This window comes from Zosterops lateralis (assembly GCF_965231275.1).
Source record: "Zosterops lateralis genome assembly, chromosome: 3".
NCBI classification, from domain to species: Eukaryota; Metazoa; Chordata; class Aves; order Passeriformes; family Zosteropidae; genus Zosterops; species Zosterops lateralis.
The window spans coordinates 79,478,355-79,500,411 of NC_139764.1; the positions used below are offsets into that span (position 1 = coordinate 79,478,355).

The 22,057-nt window shown below is 36.3% G+C and overlaps 1 protein-coding gene across 1 annotated transcript in view; it reads left to right on the top strand.

Annotated features, from left to right (window-relative positions):
• ME1 (malic enzyme 1) overlaps positions 1-22,057 on the top strand; it is a 154,549-nt gene that overhangs the window by 83,097 nt on the left and 49,395 nt on the right. Inside the window, exon 6 of the mRNA XM_083857013.1 lies at positions 3,658-3,761. Within this exon, the coding sequence (XP_083713139.1) occupies positions 3,658-3,761 (104 nt within the window). The remainder of the gene's footprint in view (positions 1-3,657; positions 3,762-22,057) is intronic.

A 22,057-nucleotide genomic window follows, 5' to 3' on the forward strand; every position in this document is an offset into this window, starting at 1 on the left:
TTTGATGGTTTGCTGATCTCTTTGAGTAAGATGGCATAAACGCTTTGCCTTTTTCTTAAAACTCCCAAAGGCCATTACAGTTTTAATGCGCTCAGGTGGTGCTTCAAAGAACTCGTTATTTTGCACAGCTAATTCTAAATAGATCTACATGATATTTCCACTACCAGAACTTCAAATAAGCCCTTTATTCTTAGAAAACACTATTTCTGTTAAAGCTTGAATGTACCACATTGGTAAACTTAAATGTTTCAGAACTTTCTTTAGTCTTAGAATAAACATGTCTAAAAACAAGCTGGCATCAAATTATGCATAACGAACCCACTAACCTGGAAAAAGGAGAGTTATGTTTTGAGGGAGATTTGATTTCCAAAAGAACAAAACAAAGTTTAAGCTTTGACAACAAGCTGGGTAACAAAAGAAATCCCAGTCATTGAGGAAAAGTACCTAATCATCATGTCAGTTTGACATACTCGTTTGTACGAGGGAACTTTTTTTTTGGTAATCTGTTTTGAAAACCATGAAATAGTTGGTAGCAAATGTTAATCTCTCAAGATGTGTGAACCCTCTAAAAAAAACCAAGCACCACGGTCCTGGTTTGCATGGTGTTGACCTGAATAAGGGGATAATGTGCTTAAGCAGCTTATTCATTCTTCAGTGGCCTTTGGAAAGGGAGCAGCTCCACAATGGTTTGCCACTCAGGGCGCAGACGTGACCACTGTTCTTTTCACTTGCTGAATGTTTCATTCTTTTGTGTCTGCCACGGGTTTCTTCATACGTTTTTCCAAACAGGACCATAAAGGAACTTTTTGGGGCTATTTCATGTCAAACTGTAACGTTTGTTAAGCAGAATGCACTGAGCTGTAAAGGAATTTTAAATTCTTAAGTATATAGCTGGCCAAGCTTTTCATCAGAGATGTGTGGCTGAATTAATTGTCTCTGCTTGTGAGACTTCCCAGGCTAGACCAGAAAGACTGTAATAATTGTTTTAAATATTTCACATTAAATTTCAACATCAAAGATAGGTGAATAAACTCAAGCAGTGGTCCTATAAATGGAGCTCCTTTGGAGTTCTGAGTTTCTGTGTTGACTATAGATTTAAATACTCACAGACATGAAGAATGCAGAAGTAGCAAAAGGAGTATAAGAGCCGATGTACGTTTCAAGGCAGACCCATGGCTGGTTTAGCACTGTTTGAACAGAGTAATGTGATGCCTGTTTCTCAAACTTTCACAGAATCACTGCCCATCTAAACTGCCTTCTTGAAGGAATATGACCGATTCCATCTGGCTGCAAAGTGTTTTAGAAACATGTCTTCAGAATTTAAAAAATAAAAGGACTGAAGATTTCTTTTTTTTTCATTTTGAGCATTGTTTTATAAAATGAGAAAACAGACATTGCTTAATAAAAAGCTTGTGAAAGTTCTTTGAAAAGAGCAAATGAATTTAGGAAGAAAAATTAGGGGAATTGGAAGGGGATTAAGTTATTTACTCTGAATTGACAGTGGAACGTATGATATCCATGCATAGGACATGGAATAGCAGTAGCCTACTGGCATGGAAAACTGCAGCAATGGGATCCTAGAAATAAGATTGCTGTTTCTGAGTCCAACTGTGATGTTTCTGACAGAGGCTCCTGAGGCTTGGCAGTTCTTCTTTCCAGCCTTGTGTGCTCAGTCTGGTGGGAAGCATGAGACAACTCATATGGGCTCTCCAAAATTGCCTGAAGATTGCCTGTTGTTTAAAAGCTATTTTGCCCTTCCTGTGAATTTTTATCTCCCAGATACATAAATTTATCCTTGATTTTTCAGACTTTCTTGAGGTCATTTTTTAATAACTAGACAAATTCAAAATGGAAATGAAAAAATAATTTCAGAAATAGTTCTTGACTACAAAGTTTGAAGTGATTATATCAAAACAAGAAGACTATCAAAAGGTATATTTGACAAATACTAGATCAGACTCTTGCCAACTTTTCCTGAAGTATCTAGAATAGGTACAGAATTATTATTTTGATTTTGCTGCTAGAATATTTAGGATAATGTGACTACACAGGCAAAATTATTTCTGAAAAAAAATATGCTACTTAGACATGAATGCTAAAGTGTGTTGGTAAAGGGAATAAATAAAATACTGTGTAATGACGTCACCTTCATTTACAAAGTAATTTTAATTCTGAGCTTTATTTGCGTTTCACTTCAAAAAAGCTGAACTTACAACTTCTGAATGGCTGTAAGTAATGTATTACAAATTGTTCTGAATTGGTGATTAATTTAGCAAGTTTTATTTAGCAAGAAAATTCAGCTTTTAAACCTACTTGATTTTTTAAAACATTCTAATCTTAGTTCTTTACATCTTTGTGGAAGTGGAGGGAAAAGCGAGAGAGAAATAAACATCTCTGTCTATAGGTCTGCATCACGAGTCAGAATACCATCAAAGATTTTAAGTTACATACTGATTCAAATAATTCTTTAACAGGGGCTTGTCACCCAGAGGATTTTTTTTTTCAGTTTTACAGTGTAAAAAAAAGCTGGGATGGGAATTTAAGCACTTCTCTAAAATTCAGAAATCAGATTTCTGTTTCCCAGTCTGGGTCAGGCAGAGAAAGCTTTCCAGACTTTTTGCTTCATTTTGCATTCTGGAGACTCTCTCTTGGAAAGGCGAGTTGGTCTGTATTTTTCTTTACAATATTTTTCTAGTTGAAGGTGATGTACAAAATATTTCTGCCATGCTCTTGAGTTTGTAGCTTGTTTTTGGATGAAAAATGTTTAGTCATGTTTCTGACCTGTTCTACAAGCTGTTTGGGAACGTGTGGGAGGATTGCACACTATATACAATGGGGAAATTAGCTTGTTTTCAGAGGCATATGAGAAATAATAACAAAGAGTGTCTTTATACCTGAGTTCCTGGGAGAGCCAATGAAAGTGTGAGACTTGCTGTGGAGAAGTACAGATTTAGTAATTTGTAAGTTAAAATTTGGAAATACATCAGACCTTCTAGTAGTGAAGACATGGAATGATACAGGCTTAATGTTTTTATGGGAAGTATGGAATGTAAAGCTAAAGAAAGAAGTAGTACAAGATTTAAGCAAATTCAGAAATCCAACCGATGGAACCTGGATAGCTGAAATGAAGAATTCAAGAATGTAAACTGATAATCTAATAAGTTTGGAAGGAAAAGGGCAAAGGGTTGGTATGTTTTAACGTACTAAATTTTAGAAAACAGCTCATTTTTTTGAGTATCAGCTCATCAACACAGTTGAAATGATGGCAGAGATTTGTGAAAGATTATGATAAAATGAAGGAAAATGGCTCCTTTAAAATGTCAGAGCACTTTCAGGATATAAAAGAAAAATAGAAAATTACAAACTAAAGCTTTAAAAGATACTTTTGAAACCTGACATCCCAGAGTAAACTTTACATTTTCACTTGGAAACGATACACTTGCTTTGAGACTAGGGTATCCCTTTTCCTTGATACAAAAGGGTGTTTCTTTAATCACTTCATGTTTCTTGGGTCATAATGTAGAGGTGGATAAATTGATATGTACTTCATATGCTTGGGTTAATCCTCAAACACTGTATTTTTGTCCCCTTCTTATTAACTAAGAGTGTAGTATTGTAACTTGCTCATGTAATAGTTCAAACTTTTTTTTTCAACAGACATTGCTGAAAGATCCTTTGTATATTGGGCTGAGACACAAGAGAATTAGAGGTCAAGCCTACGATGATCTTCTTGATGAATTCATGGAAGCTGTGACTGCAAGGTAAGTGATATATCCGTGCTACTGATGGGTGAATTCCACTGTGAACTTCATCTTGAGAGAAATAAAGGTCTGTAGTTTATGAAAAGATGACAGAGTTGTTAGGTTCCAGATAATTTTTATTTTGAGCGAAGTATTTTATGAGTTTATAACTGCCTTAACTATTTACCTTCAATATTGCAGTTTAATGACTTATATGAGCAATAAAATTCATCTGAATATAAATAACGTTTCAAACTTCTTTTTCAAGATTTAGATAAATATTTGCCCAATAATTTTCTGTATCTAGTGCTGCGCCTACATGATCTTCTCTGTCTCCATGATTTCATACATGAGATGTCAGCAGCCTAAAAGAAGCTAGCATACTTGGCAACCCCTGCCTCTGCCCCCACCAAACCCATGACAGGACTAGGCTTCAAACACTGAAGTGTTTTAATTTTAAATGTCATGGTATGGACCTACACTAAGCCAGCTCTTTCACTGTTTCTCTTTTCCTATGCAGAAAGTAGTTAAATTTATTATTAGACTGTGATGCAGAAAATAGTTCTCCTTGCATGTCAAATAACACGTTTGCTCATATTTTCCTTATTTGCTAAAATATTTAGAGTTCTAGCTCTGCATTCTATGTGTATATCTAAAATAGCTCAACTGCCAGGATCCTTAGAGGAATGTGTTTTCTGCATCTGCCTCCCAAAGATGAGGCTGAGCTGTAGAACCTGGAAATACTTTCCAGCTCCTCAGTCTTGCCTTGTGCCCCATCTGCATTTGACACCTTACCTGGACATACACAACTTCTGTTCTTTCTGTCATGATTGCTGTGCAAAAGAAACTTGGCTAAGCTGGTAGTATTAATTTCTGTGCCTGAAAGACATACTCCTTCATGTACTACTATACTCTTCCCCATCATCCCCACATCCCCACTGTTCATAATCTTCCTATGGAAGTTACTGGTTTGACTCTATCCTGTTGTATGTTTCCTACTCTGCTGAATATTCCCTTCCAGATAACATTGATGAACTTTCCTAGTAGAGTCACCTCCCTAAAAGAATGTTCAGAGCATTAGAAATTGCTCTGTGGTGTATGTTTTGAGAATCTTTAACATAATGCATTCTCTAACTTGCCCTTTCTTTAAAATGAGCCACTGTTCATACTAAAGGAAATAATCAGAGTCAAGCAGATTATTTCAGTAATGTTTGAAGGTTTGGTTGACATGCACTTTTTACTTAAAGCTCTGTAATTTTGAGCAATTTTACTTTTTACTTTAAAGCTCTGTAATTTTAAGCAATTTGTGTTTGCTTGACCTTCTGAAAGATCACTTTGTTCTCAGCTAAATCTGTCATGGTCAGCAGTAGTTGAAGTTCATGTTTGAAGTGCAGCATTTAAAAATTGTAATTCCAACTTTATGTGGTTTACTTGTAAAGTGTTTTGCCTGTAGTGTGAAACCTACATTCATTATGATAGCCATTTGCTAAGGTGAAGGGAAAAGTGATGTATTTAAATCAAAATCAAGTCAATAATTTTACATTTCCCTAAATTCAGATTTGTGTTTAATGTGCCGCTGACAGACTCAGCACCTACAACTGATTTCTGGCTTAACAGGTCTGACTGTTAAACATGCAGGTCATGATTCCCTTTATTGTGGGGATCTAGGTAATTGTATACTTTGGTTACATGATAGTTATTTTTTCCTTATGAAAGTTTCTATTATGTTTTTCCTCTTCATTTTTCTTGGCCTTCTGCTGGCTATTTCACTGATCAAGTATTGCTTTGCTAATCTTAGATGCATGTTTGGTCTGTTACTTTTTATCTTAATCATATTTATTATTGGTTATTGCCATGGTGCTCCAAGAGAGGCTTTCTTATTTAGCACTGCCTAATCAGTTCTGGGAATGGGATAAATTCTGATGAAATCTGATGTTGTGGTGTTTTCAGTACATCTCCAAGACATACATAATCATGAACATTGTAAAGCATGAGGCTGTCATGTATTTTTAATAAGTCTAAATTAAAGACAGGGTGATGACAGATATTTTCAAGTCGGAAAGCTATGTGAAATACCTATTTTAGATCTTTTTCACCTTCATAATTCTCCAGAGAGGCCAAATGCTAACAGAAGTGAGAGCCAGGTTTTAGAAGCATTGCCTGGGAGCAAGGAGGGGGCAGCAGTACAGGGCAGTACACTCTGTAAAGGCTTTTTATTGGCTTCCAGGGAATTTTCCTAGATGTCATCTGGATTGATTGTTAAATTTTGAAAATCTAGATTTTTATAAGATGATGCAGCATAATCTATAGTGTTTCTTGTTGAAAAGTCACCTTTATACCGCAAATGGCATAATAATAAAGAAAATGCTTTATAAAAAGGTATAGTTTCGTCAACTGCAATACTTACCTCTTCTCAGCCTCTATGGATATTCACCCCAAAAATGTTCTTCTTATGAAACAAAATTATTCATTAAAGAGTCAGGATTAAAAGAAAAAAACAAAAACCCAAACCAAACCAACAACCCCAAAACTTAAACTAATCATTACTAAAAGATTTTGGTACAGTATCCAGTGTACTATCATGGCAGAATGGAACAAGTACATTATGATTTTTCCCAGATGAGAGAAGGCAGAAACATATGGAAAGTATCTGGATTTCTGGTGAAAAAGATCCAGTGAACAGCTTTGATTTATTTACATACGTATATCTTATTGATATATGATAGTATATCATATATTGATATACATATATTGATAATACATATCAAGCTGCCAGCAGCTATCCTCTCTGAGAGCAGATACTGTAATTTCCCTGGGCATTACCAGGTGGTTCTTGCTTTTGTGTCAGTGAAGTAATTTAGAGGAGCAGGAATATTCTAAGTGGAAGGAATATTTTATAACAGGAGAAAAAAATGGACAGTTGTCTCCATCAGTGAAGAACATAATACCAACTGGAATTCAGAAATGTTTAAGTTTCTGCCCTATTAAGAAATGGGTCATAAAACATTTTATACAGACAAGTAAATTTTTCCAAATGACAAGTTGTTCTTAAATGTCTGTGTTTACAGAGGAAACTTTTAGAGGAGGGATTGCTAAACAACACTTTGGTAGCTGGGATTGATCCACCAAAGCTTCCTGTTTAACCAGAGAAAATAGCTCTGTGTTTTTATTCCAGTTCCTATTTCTTCTCTGTGTGACTGTGATGATGCAAAGAGAAATATATCAGTGGCCAAGAGGTATTCATGTACAACAGTGAAAGGATTATGGAAATGCTTGAGGGGAAAATTACGTAGAATAGAGGTGGAACAAGAAATGAAAGGAGAGGAAAAAAGCATCTTTTCAATAACGGGGACATGAATTTCCTTGTCTAATGGAAGAAGTAGATTTAAAGAGTATGGAAATATTTTCCCTATTTTAAAGGATATTTCATTTTCACAAATCTGGTAAAGATAACTTCCACCCTGAACCCGTCAAAAGAATGTAAGAGTAGGGAATAACAACATCCTACCAGCTCGCTTTCTGCTGCAGATCATCCCCAATAAAAGTCATTATACTGGGCAGGGAAAATACTGACTTGCACCTCTGGCCTATGAACAGATAGGAAACTTAGAAAATGGAAAGAATCTGGTGGAATTTCCATAGATTATTTTCTTGCCTAACTACCACAACCCTAAAGAGTTAGATGGAATTATTTATTACTCTTTTAAGAGCTAAACTCCGTGCATTTGTGATGCATATGAGCAGCCCTGTGTCACTGAAATTATCTTTCTCTGTATGTGTGATGGTAAGTTTTCGGTTACACTTCAAGATACAAATAATAATGGCGAACTCTTGAAAAGTAATGCCATGTGTCGTTCACATTCTCTTCTGTAATGATATTTTGATTAAATCCTTCCCCACTCTTTCTTTATGCTGTGCTTTTCTCAAGTTTGTGAGCTATAAACCAAGCTGCTGACAATTGTAATTCACTGTGTTCCATCCTAAATTACCATGATGTAGTCATTATTCCTCATTTGCCTGATTGCATTATTCACAGATGGTAGCAGTATTTCATTTCACTTCATGTACTACTTTAAAGCAGTGTTTTATGGTAAATATGGTTTAGTTGACTTTGAGAACAACTATAAAAGCACTATATCCACAAAATCAAAACTAGAAAAATATTTTAATAGCTGTTTTCATTTAGTAGCTTACATTAGAATATAGTTCAATTTGTGACTAATTAATTCATACAGCCCTTACTTTTGGCAAGAGAATGTACTGGCAAGAAGTCAACTTCTAAGGTGCATAGAGCTTTGCATCATTAAGGGAGTGGTTGGACCACATAGGCATTCTGACAGTATGTCCAAGTACAGGTTGTGAGAGCATTGGTGCCTCTGTCCTCTTTTGCACTATAGTGGTGCAAGACCAAGACTTATATCATGCCTATATGTTCCCATATTGATCAAGCTAAAGTGGCTGTCAGAAAGTGTGCAGGAAGAAATGCTGCTGCAACAACTCCCTCCTATGGCAGTCTTAGTGAAGATCTTTCTCTATGGAGATTTTTTTCCCTGATTGGAACTTAGGCCTTTTGAAGCAGTTTTTCAAGTCTATGCCTGCGTGCTCCTTGCACCATGCAGTGAATATTAATTTCTCACTGCAGACAGCAGGAGACAAGAAAGATGGGACCTTCAGCAGTAGCCTGTAGGCTGCCTTGACTACAGCTACAATTGCTCTTTTAACCTGCTCTTGTTCCTTCCCATGTTTACATCTGAGATTCATTTCCAGTTGTTGATGGGTTTGCATTCTTTCTGAAACTATCTGGGTCCAGGCTTCCTTGCCCACCTAGACTCCCATGTGGGCGTTTTTATAATCACAAGATAAGGCTATTCAGAAGGTTCCTTAGCTTGTTTGACTATTAAAAAAAGCTCTTGGAATGAAAAAAAACCCCACATTGTGGTTTTAAACGAGGAACTGTTTCTTTGGATAAGGACAGTACTGTGGAAGAGGAAAACTCAAAAAGTTTCATAATCAGGGTTTATTTTGTTATAATAGTTCAAGCAACTATGATGGTTTGCCTGAGGAGAATCTTCAAATTTTGTGATTAACCATGATGACTTGTAACTGATTCCACTTGCAACATTTAGATTGTCAACACATGATGCCATCTCTAGGAGGGTTGTTAAGGGACCCTGAACCCTTCCCCTGGCTGTTGTGCTTTGTGGGGTACCCTGCTTGGAATTGTCTTCACCTGCCTCTGTAGGGCAAAAAGAGAAGTAAACTAACTGTGCTATGTTTCTTGAGATGGGAGGCTTGTGTGCGTATTTGGCACTCTTTCAGTTTCCAGATCCAGGGAACTCTGACATGAACGTAAGAAGGCTTGGTAGAAGATACCTGCTTCTGTGCGTTCTGTTATGTATGGGGGAGTAGATTAATTAATTCACTCCTAGTATGGATATCCTTATAAGTACATCACAAAAAGAAGAATGTAGGCAAGCAATTTTTGTTGGTTCATTGGTTTGATTTTGTTATTTAGTGCCTTGTGTCCTTCTTCTTCCCTTTCCTGTTGGTTCATTTGGTGGTTAAATTGTATCTGGTTGCTGGAAATGTTACAGATATATGCTCTACAGACTTTCTGGACGCAGTAAGTAGTATAAGGAGAAGTGAGTCTGTCAGTGAAGCAAAATCATAGCAGGATAGACAGAACCTAATCACATCAAGTTTATTTGCAGAGAGAGACTTCTTAGTGTTTGAGATGCAAGACCTTAGAGAAATTCTTAGCAAAGATCAGCAGAGGAGCCTTGAAGAAGTAAAACCTCATTCATCCTTTAAAGAAAACAAAAAGGAACAAAATCCTCAAACACAGTACTGAGAAGGAAGGCTATCATTTTGGGTTTTGAGATAAAATAGAGAAAGTGAGGGAATATTTTAGTATTTTTAATATGCCTCTTGTATCAAAACTGAATCTGGAGCTCAAATTGAATGTATTTGTGTTCTAATAATGCTCAATTATGTCCCAGACTAGCTGCAGCCATTCAAAACTCAAGAAGCAAAGAACATGCTGTTCCTAGTCTTTTCTTCTCCAAACTATTTTAGAAAGGGATTTTTCAAATGGAAAAGGCCTGGATAATCTCAGTTACTTTCCTTCATCTTTTATAGCTCCAGCAAATGGTGGGCAGCATTCCCAACAGAAGTTAGCTGGTGCACTGTATTGTAAATGGAGTGAATGTTGATTTATTTGAATAATTTGTATGAGTGTAATATTTTAACAAGGTTTGTATTGTTGTTACGGAAGTACAGTAGTTTTCCAGGCTGTCAGAAGCAGCAGTTTCTTTTTTTTTCCCTTCTTCCCCCCCGGCCTTGGAAACTCTAGTAAAAGTAAAATATCAAAAGTTTGGCTTCAGTTCACATCAGAAGGCAGTAATTTATCTGTCCTTTTTGTCCCAGCTCTGTGTCTTTCCCACTAGAAGTCAAGAAGTATTTCTACCTATATATCAGCTCTCAGGAAAACTTTCAGTCACTGATGGTCTGACTAATTGGATTTGATTATTTCAATGCTTCATCTCTCTTTGGTCTTTTACCTCTACCAGAGAGCAATACTGCTGTGCTTTATTCAGAGTATCCCACCCAAAATACTGCTGCTGAGATTCCTGATTCCTGGCAGTGGATCAGCCCATACCCGTGGCTGCTTCTGCTGCCTGGTTGCCCACAAATAGTAAGCCATTAATTAATATCACTGACATAACCTATTCATCATTTGGTTGTTACTGACTTGCTTTGCCACTGGCTGATTTAGCAACAAACCATCATGGCTCACTGTTTTGTATGTCAAGTTTTGTGTGTGTCAGCAAATTGCTGCATAACTGCATTTTTATACTGTTTTTCATTGTAGTTGTATCCTTTCTAAATAAAATCTATTATGAGAGAATAGATCCATTGCCATGGATCTTCAGAGGATATCCTAGAACTGAAGTTTAGATCTTTTTATACCCAAGCATCTCCTTTTTTTTGTGTTGTCATCACTGTATTGAAAATTGACAGTGACATTAGCCAAAGACCTGTAGTCTCAGTTTAGGCAAATGAGCATATTCCCAGAATTTAATTATCCATGCTCCTTGAGATTGTTGCAAGACAGGGCACTTGCTAGACTCAACAACTTTTTTTCAGTCTTGCAATGGAAACTTCACTGGCTTTCCTGGCCATCCTGCAATCCTTGTAGTAATCCATATGTCCTTGCCTACCCATATAGTGTACTGAAGTGTGGACAAACGGCACTTCTGAAAATCAGGATAATTCTCTTTTGCTGCTTAACTGTGGAATTTAATGCTGAGTTGTAAAATGCAAGTATTTAACTGTATACTGAGGTTATGGCCTTGTTAGTCTTTCAGCTGTGCAAGCCTTGTCATATGAACTCTTTGCCTGGGTTTTGGCGATGGAATTCAAAAGTGTTCCAGAACTGAATTCTGGAGTTGTGTACATTATCAGTTGAATGCTGGGAACTGCCTCTCTCCTTCTATCCCTGCAGTCTCTCTATACCAATTTCATGCCAATAAAGCAAACTGAGAGCTTGCTTAATTGAAGGGAGCTAACGACTGATGCTCTTAATTGCAGAATCACACAATTGATTCATTTCACTGAATCGTTGTTTTTTTAATTTAGGGGTAAGGAGACAGTATTTGGTATTTGCACAATTTTTTACCCTTTTTGGAAATTCCAAATGCACATCTTATTTTTGCATTAGCAATCACTGGTGTTTATAAACCACTGTAAAAAATATTACCCATGGCTGAAAAATGCAATATGACACTTCCAGCCCGCTACCATGTGTAAGTGCAGTTAACTGACACTTCACAGACACTCAGCAGTGCTGCCAGTGCTAACAACTTCTGAATAAATCATGTTATCTGTGTAGCTAATCTGTTTGTTTAATTGCTAAATCATAAAAGTTCTTTGCAATTCTATAAGTGAATTTCTTTTAATAGTTAGATTTTTGGAGTTCCAAAGGATGCTGATTGTATCCCCAGAAACAATAGTGATCTGGTGCGTCATCATTATATAACTGGGGGTTGTATATGAGAGAAAAAAAGGAACACATTTTGAAAACTAGACTGGGGTATGAGTTATTTGAAGATCTTTTTTTTTTATTCCCTTATTTTTTTACATCTTCCTAATAATGTAGTGGGAAGAACTTCTGCTGCTCTCCCTGCATTGACTCCTGCAGGAGAAAAGTCATTACTGTTTTATCTCAGGCACCATGTCACTGATATTTCTCCTTTTAAAAATGGGATCTAACTTTGTACAAAACCTGAAAGCTGGTTTCTATTTCAAACATTATATCTTTGAAACAGTGAGAGAATAATTAGTGAACTACATTTTAGAATATGGTGGATTTTATCATCAAAGTTAATTGTTCATGTACTTGCTGATCAGTAGTAAGCCTAAATGGCTACTGGAAAGAGATTGCTGGCAGGGATTTTTCAAAATGAACTATGCAGAATTTAATAGAAATGGAGTTATGTACTGCTGGAAAAAGTAAAACCTCCTTTCTAGCATCACAGAACGATAGAGATTATTTCTGAAATACTTAGTTAAAAGATGTATAAATTTAATTTGATTATAATTGCTTTGTGATTAATTTCTACTGCTATAAGTAAATTCCTTTATTTTTTTTTCTCTCCCCTTATTTTAAAAGACCTTGGTGGAATAGATATTTGGAATCTTTGCTCTTTCTTGGGATAGAGCTCTGATCTAGAAAACATGTAGAAGAGTTAATTTAACTTTCAACAGAACATATGAATATGAGCAAGCTTATTTGTGTCTGTTAGATAAACTGAAATGTTATCATGATTATTACTAGTAATAGAAGAGTCTTCAGAGCTGAAGAGAAAAAATTCAGGAAAAAACTAGTGTTTTTTTAATAAGCCATAAGCTGCCACAGAGAACTTAGCTAGTGTTAATTTCAGGTAGTGTATATGCTTTGAGAATCTTTAATCAGGTTCTTTTTTGCCTAGATGTGGTGTGCATTTGTGGTCCCATGTGTAAGAACAGGAAACACTTGTGCAAGTCTCTAAAATCCTACAGTTCTCACAATAAGCTCATATCTCATATGCTTTAACCAACTGTGAGAATCTCCGAATTTAGCAATAATATTTAAGTCCACTTTCTTACATATGCTTTGGTTCTGCACCATTAAAATTAATTAATTAAACTAGCCTTTTTCAGTAGCTGCAGAATAGAAAGCCTGTCTTGTTAGAGGTTTTGTATTTGGCAGCCCTGGAGTCATCTGAAAACCTATGGAGTCCATTTATCTGGCGGGATATTAGGAGATCTTTTTACAGTATCAAGTTTTTATTAAAATTTTTATTATGGTATTTTCTTCTGAAAAATTAATTATAATGTGAGCACATGTTTGACTTCTGAAATACTACATTTCTTCAGCTGTGGGACAACACTGATTTTACTGAATTTATACCAGGAAAACAGTTAGTTAAATAATGCATCCTACACATTTATACCAGCCGATTTAAGAATGCCGTAACAGATAAAAAGAAATGCTTTGTTAAATTTGTTACTTATTCTAAATTTGTATAAAATAAGTGATTTTTCAGTTTAAGCCAGACTACACAGTCTTAAGGACTTGTTTTCTTTTCTTTGCCAGAAAAGTATAGAAGCTGTAAATTATATATGGAAAATATTTTTGAAGAATGATACTTTCAGGATAAGAGAACTGAGTGCAGCTGGTTTTGTGTATTTTCCAAATCAGATTTTGAAATGGGAACCAGCTGTTCATCTGTAGCTGTTAACTAAAATGCATGGTGGCCATTTTTGAAATAATATATGTGAGGAGTACTGGGTATGATCCTGATGTCAAATTCAGCTGCACATCCTCACTTAATTGCAGCAACACCTTCAAATGCTGCAAGCCCATAGCCTAAAGACATTTAAGTGACTTGTTGGCAAAAAATCCAGAATCAGTGAGGAGATTGTGGTGTTTAGAAGCCACTGTGCATTTTTAACTGGCATTCTACCTGAATTACTCAGCCTCTTGCAGCTGTGCTGCTCTATTGCATTAATAGACACCTCCAACTGGGCAGGCAGCTGCCAAGACTTGGTCTCTGGGCATAAGAACTGGCACTGCTGTGCGTTTGTCCCAAATGCCTTCTCCTCTGAACTCTACAGGCAGAGCTGCTTTGACAATGTCTGGTAGCCATCGTTCTGCTTCTCAGGCTTTTGGTTGTATTAAAAACTCCGTAATTCTGACATTTTGTAACTGCACCTATTGGGATAAAACCACGTTATGGAGCAAACTTCAGAAGTTTTCAGAGGACAAGGAAGTGGCTGTTTCATACAACTCTAGGTATGCAGGGCAGCATAAGGTACTAAACCAAATTTTTGTGCTCTGTGTTTGGAAGCAGGAGGTCAGATGGTCAAGAGCAAGGAGCTAATATGAATATAAACAGCTGAAGAGATGAACAGAGTTATAGTGTTAGTTGAGGCTTGTTGGCAGCAGTTTTGGCTCACAGAGCAGAGGTATTGTCAAAGAACCACTTAATAGAAAGTGGGACAAAACAGATTTTTGACAAAGAACATAGTCTGTGCTCCAAAGAAAACCACTAAACTAGTTTGAGCTTGAATAAATACTGCCACAGTTTTCAAATTTCATCTCATTTTGTTGCCTTGCCTTCTTTCTGTGTTAGAAATCCTGCTGTGATTGGAAAAAATGGGAAAATTCACCTAAGTAACTTTTTTGGCTGATAAACACAGCAATATTGCTGATGGAGGTTTTAAGTAATGTTCTGTGCCTAAGTATTTGAAATGATTGTTTTGCATGTGGGTGTTTTAGTGGGGTTACAGGTATGCAGTTGAACTGCACTGACATAAACAAAGCAAGGTTATAAATATGAAATCAGAGAAGAGAGTTCTAAACAAATACTCCATTCTGTAAGGTAAAACCTAAAAGTGAAAAATGAATATCAACTAAACTGCCCAGAATGTTGAGGTTTTTTTCATTGTATTTCTTCCCCTGGGTTACGGAAATGTCTTTGAAGCAGTTAAGTCATTCTAAGAGAAATGGCCAAGGCTAACTTCAGCTTCCTCACAAAGAAAAAAATGTTTTTCAAAAAAGGCATCAAACTCCACTCCTGTGTTCAGTTTTGGACATCAAATGTGGATGATAGTACAAACAATAATAAGTATCTCCTTTAGATAAGAATGGCTAGAATGGAAAGGAGTTCCATTTTAATTGTAGTTATTTTCTTTAGAAAAGAAAATGTTTTAATTTTGCTCCATTTTTGATAGTATAATGCTTTTAAAATAGAAGAGGCTAACTTTTGGTAGAAGTAGGATGCAGGAAAACAATTCTAGTGTGCTATGCATCTGTCAGTCATAAAGCATGAGGGTACTATGAACTAATTTTGAAGTTCTGAGCAGCACTGATGGTACCATAATAGACCTGGCTTAGATTGCTTTTATTATTGTGAAATATTAAACAGTGTATGGTAATTATAGACTTAACTACCATCTATGCTAGGGACACTCTTCACTTGCAGCACCTGACTGGGATGACTGGGATTCAGACTGTGCCTGTAGTTGAAGACTTTGCTTAAATGTCACATTTACAGGAAACTGAGTTCCTTCATTTTAATAAGGTTAACATTTGCTTTTTCTTACTTAGCTCCTAGTCAATAAAGTGCAGTGTTCTGCTGCTCAGAGGTGTCAGTTTGAAACTCTTAATGTAGGTATGACTGCTGTGTCCTCAGAAAGAGGGTGCAATAAGAGATGGTCCTCGACTGAGAAAATTCTGGTATGTTCTTTTCGTATGCTTTTGTCTCGTGTGTGCTATGTGAGACCACCAGTGAGTTATATCTTTTTGGCTCTAAACTGAGGTTCCTGGCTGCAAGGACCATGATGAGTGGGGGAACTACACCACCACTAAAGTACTGCAACTCCTATCCCAGTGATGCTGTGGCTTAAGAATAGTGAAGACATCTAGAAAATGCTCCCAAAACCCAAACCACAACCAGAGTAAAAAAGCAGTTTGCCAGATTTTGTGGATTAAAGTAGCTCTGATAGACCAGCTGATGTCAGAATTCTATACCCTAATATGGTATAGACCTTAGATAGGCTTTGAATGTCATGACACAATTATTTATGGTCTGCTTGATTTTTTTTTTTTCCTTCCTTGTTGGGGCAGGGATAGAAGCTTTTAAAGACAATAACCTTGTCTGGTGTGATGTGTCTTGGATGTTTTTTGCTTAACAGGGCAGCACCCTACTTCACTGGTAATTGAGAAAATGAACCTCACCTCTCTCTGGATAGGTTTGTTTTTGTCCTAATCCTACCCATGTGCTTAGCCATTTTTGTTCCCACCTATAATTAACACTAATCCTTCTATATCACAGCTGTTCTCCCTTTTATATCCTCCTGGGTTGCTGATTTGCAGTTCTAAGTCAGGTTTTCTAAATACATAGATTTAGGTTTTTAATTACTTTGTTTCATGATCTCCTGCTGTCTCTGTCATGCTCTGGCTAAGTCCCATGTCCTTGGCTCCTTGCTTGATTCTGTCATAGCACACCACAGTTCCCACCCTTCTCTTATTAAGGGATAAACAAATGATAAGCAATAACTGTTAGTTTTCAGCTTCATTAATATTTCCTTGCTATCACTCTCCCCACTAAAAATAAGCAATATTAAATAGTTTTTATAACTGTTTTTGTGGATCATTGAAACATCTCAAATTCTGCTTCTTAAGCTTTGTCCCAAATGGGATGTAAATTAAGTATTTAGTAACATTGCTAAGTACAAAGGACTCAGCAAGATACTATCTTTATAGTCTTATTTTAGAGTGATTAATACATTGTATGTAAGAAAGAGGAGACAGTTTCTTTCCACAAGCATCTGTTTATGATTTAAATTCTGCAAAATATCAAAAAAAAGGCTGTGTGGTGAATACAGACTTAGAACCTTCACCACGTATTCTGCTGTCCTGAGGACTGGTGATATATCACTATTAATTTTGTTGGTATAATTCCAGATCTGTTATATAGACTTTCAAAATATTTGTCGTCACTATTACTAAACAAAAATAAAAAGAGAAAATGTGGGGACTATTTTTGTAGATGATACCTATCATTTGATTAATCCTGCAACATGAAATTATGGTCAAAAGCATATTGTCATTATGAATGAGTTTTACTGTAAATACATGGACGTGTATTTGAGAAAGTCAGGTTTGTTCCACATGCCTTTTTTCCTTTTTTTGCATGTGGATCTTTTCCTTTCCAGTGACGGATCACACCTGTTTTCCCTGTAACAACCATCTGGTCTTAGTGTTGAGGGTGCAGCCCCCTTTTTCACAGCTTGCTCAGTCTCTTCCAGTTAGATCTGCTCTGGTAAAGTAAGTGGCATGCAGAAATAATCTGTTTAGAGGGATCCAGATAAACATTAAATTTTGCACAGCCTTGCTTCTGCACCAACAAGCTTTTTTGTATTTCCTAGCCATCTCTTGGATGAAAGAGAAGCACATTATGTCAATGTTTAAGAGGCTTTTGGGCAATGGCCTTAATAATATGCCTTGACTTATGGTCAGCCCTGAGGTAATCATAGAATAGATGATTACTTAGAATAGATGACTCCTATAGGTCCCTTTCAGCTGGAACTATTCTATGTTCTGTGAGCATTGGCTCTGTTTAAAGAAGTCCATATTTTTCACTTTGGATTATACAGTTAGTTGAGGAGACCTCAATGGTGAAGTAAATATGAGTTCTATGATTTGTTTGTGGTTCTCTAGTTTGAAAACTTGGCTTTTTCAGGGATCTGGTATGTTCCAGATATTCCTGCTTAGCACATGCCCTGTACTTCTATGAGAAAAAGTTTGTTTCTTGGCATAAAGATCAGGCTGTCCTGTACAGCAAAGCTTATTAGATCTGTGTTCAAATTCCACCAAGCAAACATTGCAAGAAGGTCATGAAAAATGTGAGATTCCAGTATCTAAAACCACTTTGGTGTATTAAGAAAGTCTTTCTTTAAAGTACTTTGAAGCTACAAAAAAAGGCAAGAGATTTTTTTGGGCTAGATACGAAAGCTGAGAGCTGATGAGGAGATTTTTGCTGGAGAGAGTGAAAGCCACAGTGTCACTCATCCTTACAGGGAAGAGATTCCTTTGGAGCTCAGGTCATGGCATTTATTGCTTGTGGCTTCAGAATTGTTTGAGGATTTTTGCTGAAGACTCAAGCCAAGCCTTGGAAAAGTTTCGCTGCTGAGTGCTACATCTAAGAGCCCACCTCGGCATGTGGCTAGTGCAGGATAGCTGTTGTGATGCATCTAGCCTTTGCTGGTGATTGAAGGATTAAAAACAACGTCTGGAAGTTGCCAAATGGACATCCAGGGCTATTATTTGTGGTGTTTGTCTGTAGGGGATTATTATTCTTTAGGCTGTGCAGTAGCTTGTACGACGTAGCCATTGTACAACAACTCAGACTGCATAAGCTGTTTCCTTCACTATATTTAAATGTTTTAACTATTTCAGAGCACTATTCCTGCCCCCAGTCAGGGGGTTCATGAGGGAATCTCTAGAGACAGTCTCTTATCACTCTTCTGAGTTGTTATCCCAGAAATTATATAATATTTATGAATTTGCAAAATCTTCATGTGCCTTTTTTTTTTCTTCCAATGGCTCAAACAAAGAAAGGAACTGAAAAAATTTTGGACACATCTATCCTTCAAATACTTAGAGATGGGTGTGGACTTGATTATTTAGCTGAATATCGTGAAGATTTGAAGCCCTAGTTGTCTACATGGGATGCCAAGAAATGTAGATATTTTAAAAGATGCATACGTGTGTATATATGTATAAATTTATAAAACAATAATAATTCCAGAAGTACAAAATTGGCTATAGTCCTAGTGTTTTAGTTAAAAATAATAGTGCTGGAGATATTGAGTAGATTCTCATGGCTTTAAAACTGTTTTACCAGATCATTGCTAGATGCTTTTCTTATTTAGTAGGCTTTAAACATTTCCAAGAGCTCATTATTCCCATCTCTAGGGAAGAGACTTTGCAGACAGCTACAGTTATTGTACATCTTTCCTGGCTTTTTTGAGGGAAGTGGGGGAGGGAAGCAGTGTAATGGACATGTGTTTCCTGACCAAAAATCAATCCCTCTGTCAATGTCCTGTGAGCATTTGAATGAGAAACTGAATAAATTCAACAACAACAAAAAAGTATTCCCTGACTACAGTAGCTAATGTCTTGGTCCAGATAATCTAGCTTCCTAAATCATATAGGGGAGAGATGTAGAATGAGGAGAGACTTTTTTCTGCTGTCTTTGTCAGATTGAGAGAAGTTTGCAGAACTAATCTCAGTTCACCATCTGATCCTAATTTTTGGCTGAATTCAGTTTATCGTTGCCTGTCAGAGCCCTGAGATAAATGAAAACAAAATGAAATTGGCTGGGTTTCTGTGTAAGAAAACATTTTCCTGAATCCTGGAGGAGTTTCCTCCAGAACCCTGAAGGAGTATGTTCAGTAGTGGTGCAATATCCTACTGACAGTGCTCTCCATGTTCAGTTGGTCATTCTTTCATTAAGTAATTTAGGTCAGATGGCAGGTCTCCTAAGCTTGTGAAAAATACATTTTACAATTCATCATTTTTGTTAATGTAGATCAAAAAAATTTTAATTTTTGCTGATTATTGCAGCTCACAAAAATTAATTATGAAAAGACGGGGTACTCTAATTGTAAGATAGATGAACCGAGTATTTCCTGGTGTTTGCTATTATACTAGCTTACCCTTTTAATCTGTTACATGGAATGTTGCAATGGAACGTTCAATTCAGTAAATAAGCAGTTTCAAAGTATAACACTTAATCTTCTTAGTGCCACTCTTATTTTTTTGTCAGCCTGTCTTTCATAGCTTCTTGAAGTGGAAGCAGTGGTTTTTGCATTACCTTTTGCATTGCTTGAGCACATGATTCAATATGATACAAAGTTAGGAAACAGTTTTCGTTTTTTGTCTGTTGGCAGTGAGTAGAGATATTTGCTATATTTACTTTCTGTTTTTATTATTTTAATATGCAGATGATCCTGCCAGTATGAACAAATCTTATTATATAATCATTCTGACTCTATTTACATTTTAAGCTACTAAAGCCTACCAGCAAATAAAAACATTATTCAAACCAAGATCTTTGTCCCACAGAGGTGGAATTTAGAGGCTGAGGACCAAGAGAAATATAGATGCCATGCTCTAAGCTATCTCGTGTGACAAGAAAAATTATCAGCAAGAGCTTTTTCATTAAGGGGACCCAGATGAGATTCTTTGATAGTGATACATGACGGTTTAGATTAGAGGAACATCATATGAAAGCATAATTCTGATTGTATTCAGTACCTTATAGATTGTATGCATCCACTGAACTACAACTAGCAAGTGAGGGATGGATTTTTGGAGTCATCTCAGATGCCACAGTGAATGTGAAAATGCACATTTAGATACTCGTCTGATACCGTACAAATTGGAAGCATCATTCAATCTATTAACTCACATTTCTTCATAAAACTTCTCCCTGTACAGGCATTTCTTCCCAGAAGGGTGATTGTATATGTATTTGCTTCTGAATGACTGGAAGAAAAATGATTGCAATATCCTCCTTCTGCTTCCTCCCCACATTTCTGCAAAAAAAAAAAAAGTATTTTGAGAGTGTTGGGTCGCACAGAGCTTTTGTGGGTGTTCTGTGCTTGGCATCACCTGAACATAGCCTTTAAAAAGCTATGTTTTAGGTGACAGAGAAAATAGCTTTCAGAGAGGTGGTTGAAAGAAGTAGGTAATATTAACATAGAATAAGCATAATTAGCCTTTTACAATTTTTAGACTGTGTATTCTATTACTATAAATACATTATCAAACCTCTTTCAGAAAACTGACAGTCATAGGAAGTACACAGACAAATCAAAATCTCTGCTTTATGATATGTAATAATAATTGCCATGCTAAGGAAGTATAAGCTGGGCTTGTTTATTCTCAAGAAAGCATTACAGAAAGAAAAAGAAAAACAACCCTGATTTTCTTTGTTATGCACTTCATTACATAGTGTAGACATTGCACAGGAATAGAATACTTGGCCTTTTTTTTTCCCACATGCACATATTTTTTTTCTGCAAAACCAATTAAGTACTCTTTCCTTACTCAGAAGTTAAGTTTCTGGCTGGCATGAAGTGACAGGATGATTCATCTCTGCAAGCAAAGTTCTTTGATTTCTTCTGTGATTTAAGGTTCTGGGTTTTTGGGATGCAGGGTAGTCTTAGGAAGCTGGAGAATCCAACTCTGTAGTTGTGTGAATGAGTAACCCTAGAAAACAGTAAAGTTGCATTAACTGGCACTCATAAACTCCTCTCAGTAGGTGCTGTTGTCCAATATAATACACTCAAATAATGAGTACTCAAGTAGACCAAGTAATTCTAATTATGGATGTGAACATTTCAATATTCACTAGACAACAAGGACTGAAAGTCATATTATTGGCTGATGAAAAGGAATATTTATTAATATTAAAAGGCAGATAGATCTCTCATCAATATATGATGGGCAAGGGATTTACTGAGCAACTAAGATTTTTTTGGGGCAGGATAACCTGAACATACCTATCAATTCTCTGAAGTCATTGGAATAAATGTATGTATTAATGCCTTTGGATCATAGAAGTCATAGAATTTACCAGTAATTACAATTAACAGAACGTTTTTGTGTTAACAAAAACACCAAAAAATAATCTGGAATGAGTATAAAACTTTCCTTCATGCTCCCCTCCAGTCCTTCTCAAAAGGTGTGACCTGGGTCTAGTTTCAGTGTATTTTCAATGGTGAATCCAATAGGAATTCCAACAGTTCATCTCCAAAAAAGCAATTTAATGAGTCCACTAAAATACATAAGAAGATTTTGTTGAATTAATATTGAAAAATCCAAGGTATAAGTGAGTTATACGCAAAAAGCAAATAATACGGTTAGTAATAGAATTTAGAAAAACCATAAAAAATATTCCTTTCAACTATTTGGTAAATCCTACTTTTGCAGTCCACTGTAGGTGGTATCTCAGCCAACTTAATTTGAAATGCATGTGTATTCTGCAAAGTCAATATGCCACAGCCTTATCCAAGGATTCTGGTTTAGATGTAGTGTTATGTTCTAAACATCCTGAAATAAAATCAGAGAAAAAGTGCATTTTTAGTGTGCTGCCCCTATAATGCCAAATAATATCTTAAACATTAATTTCTTCCTTCACTCTGTGACAGACATGGGGAGACCATTTGGTGCATGTCTGATGTTCCCTGTGTGGAAAGTG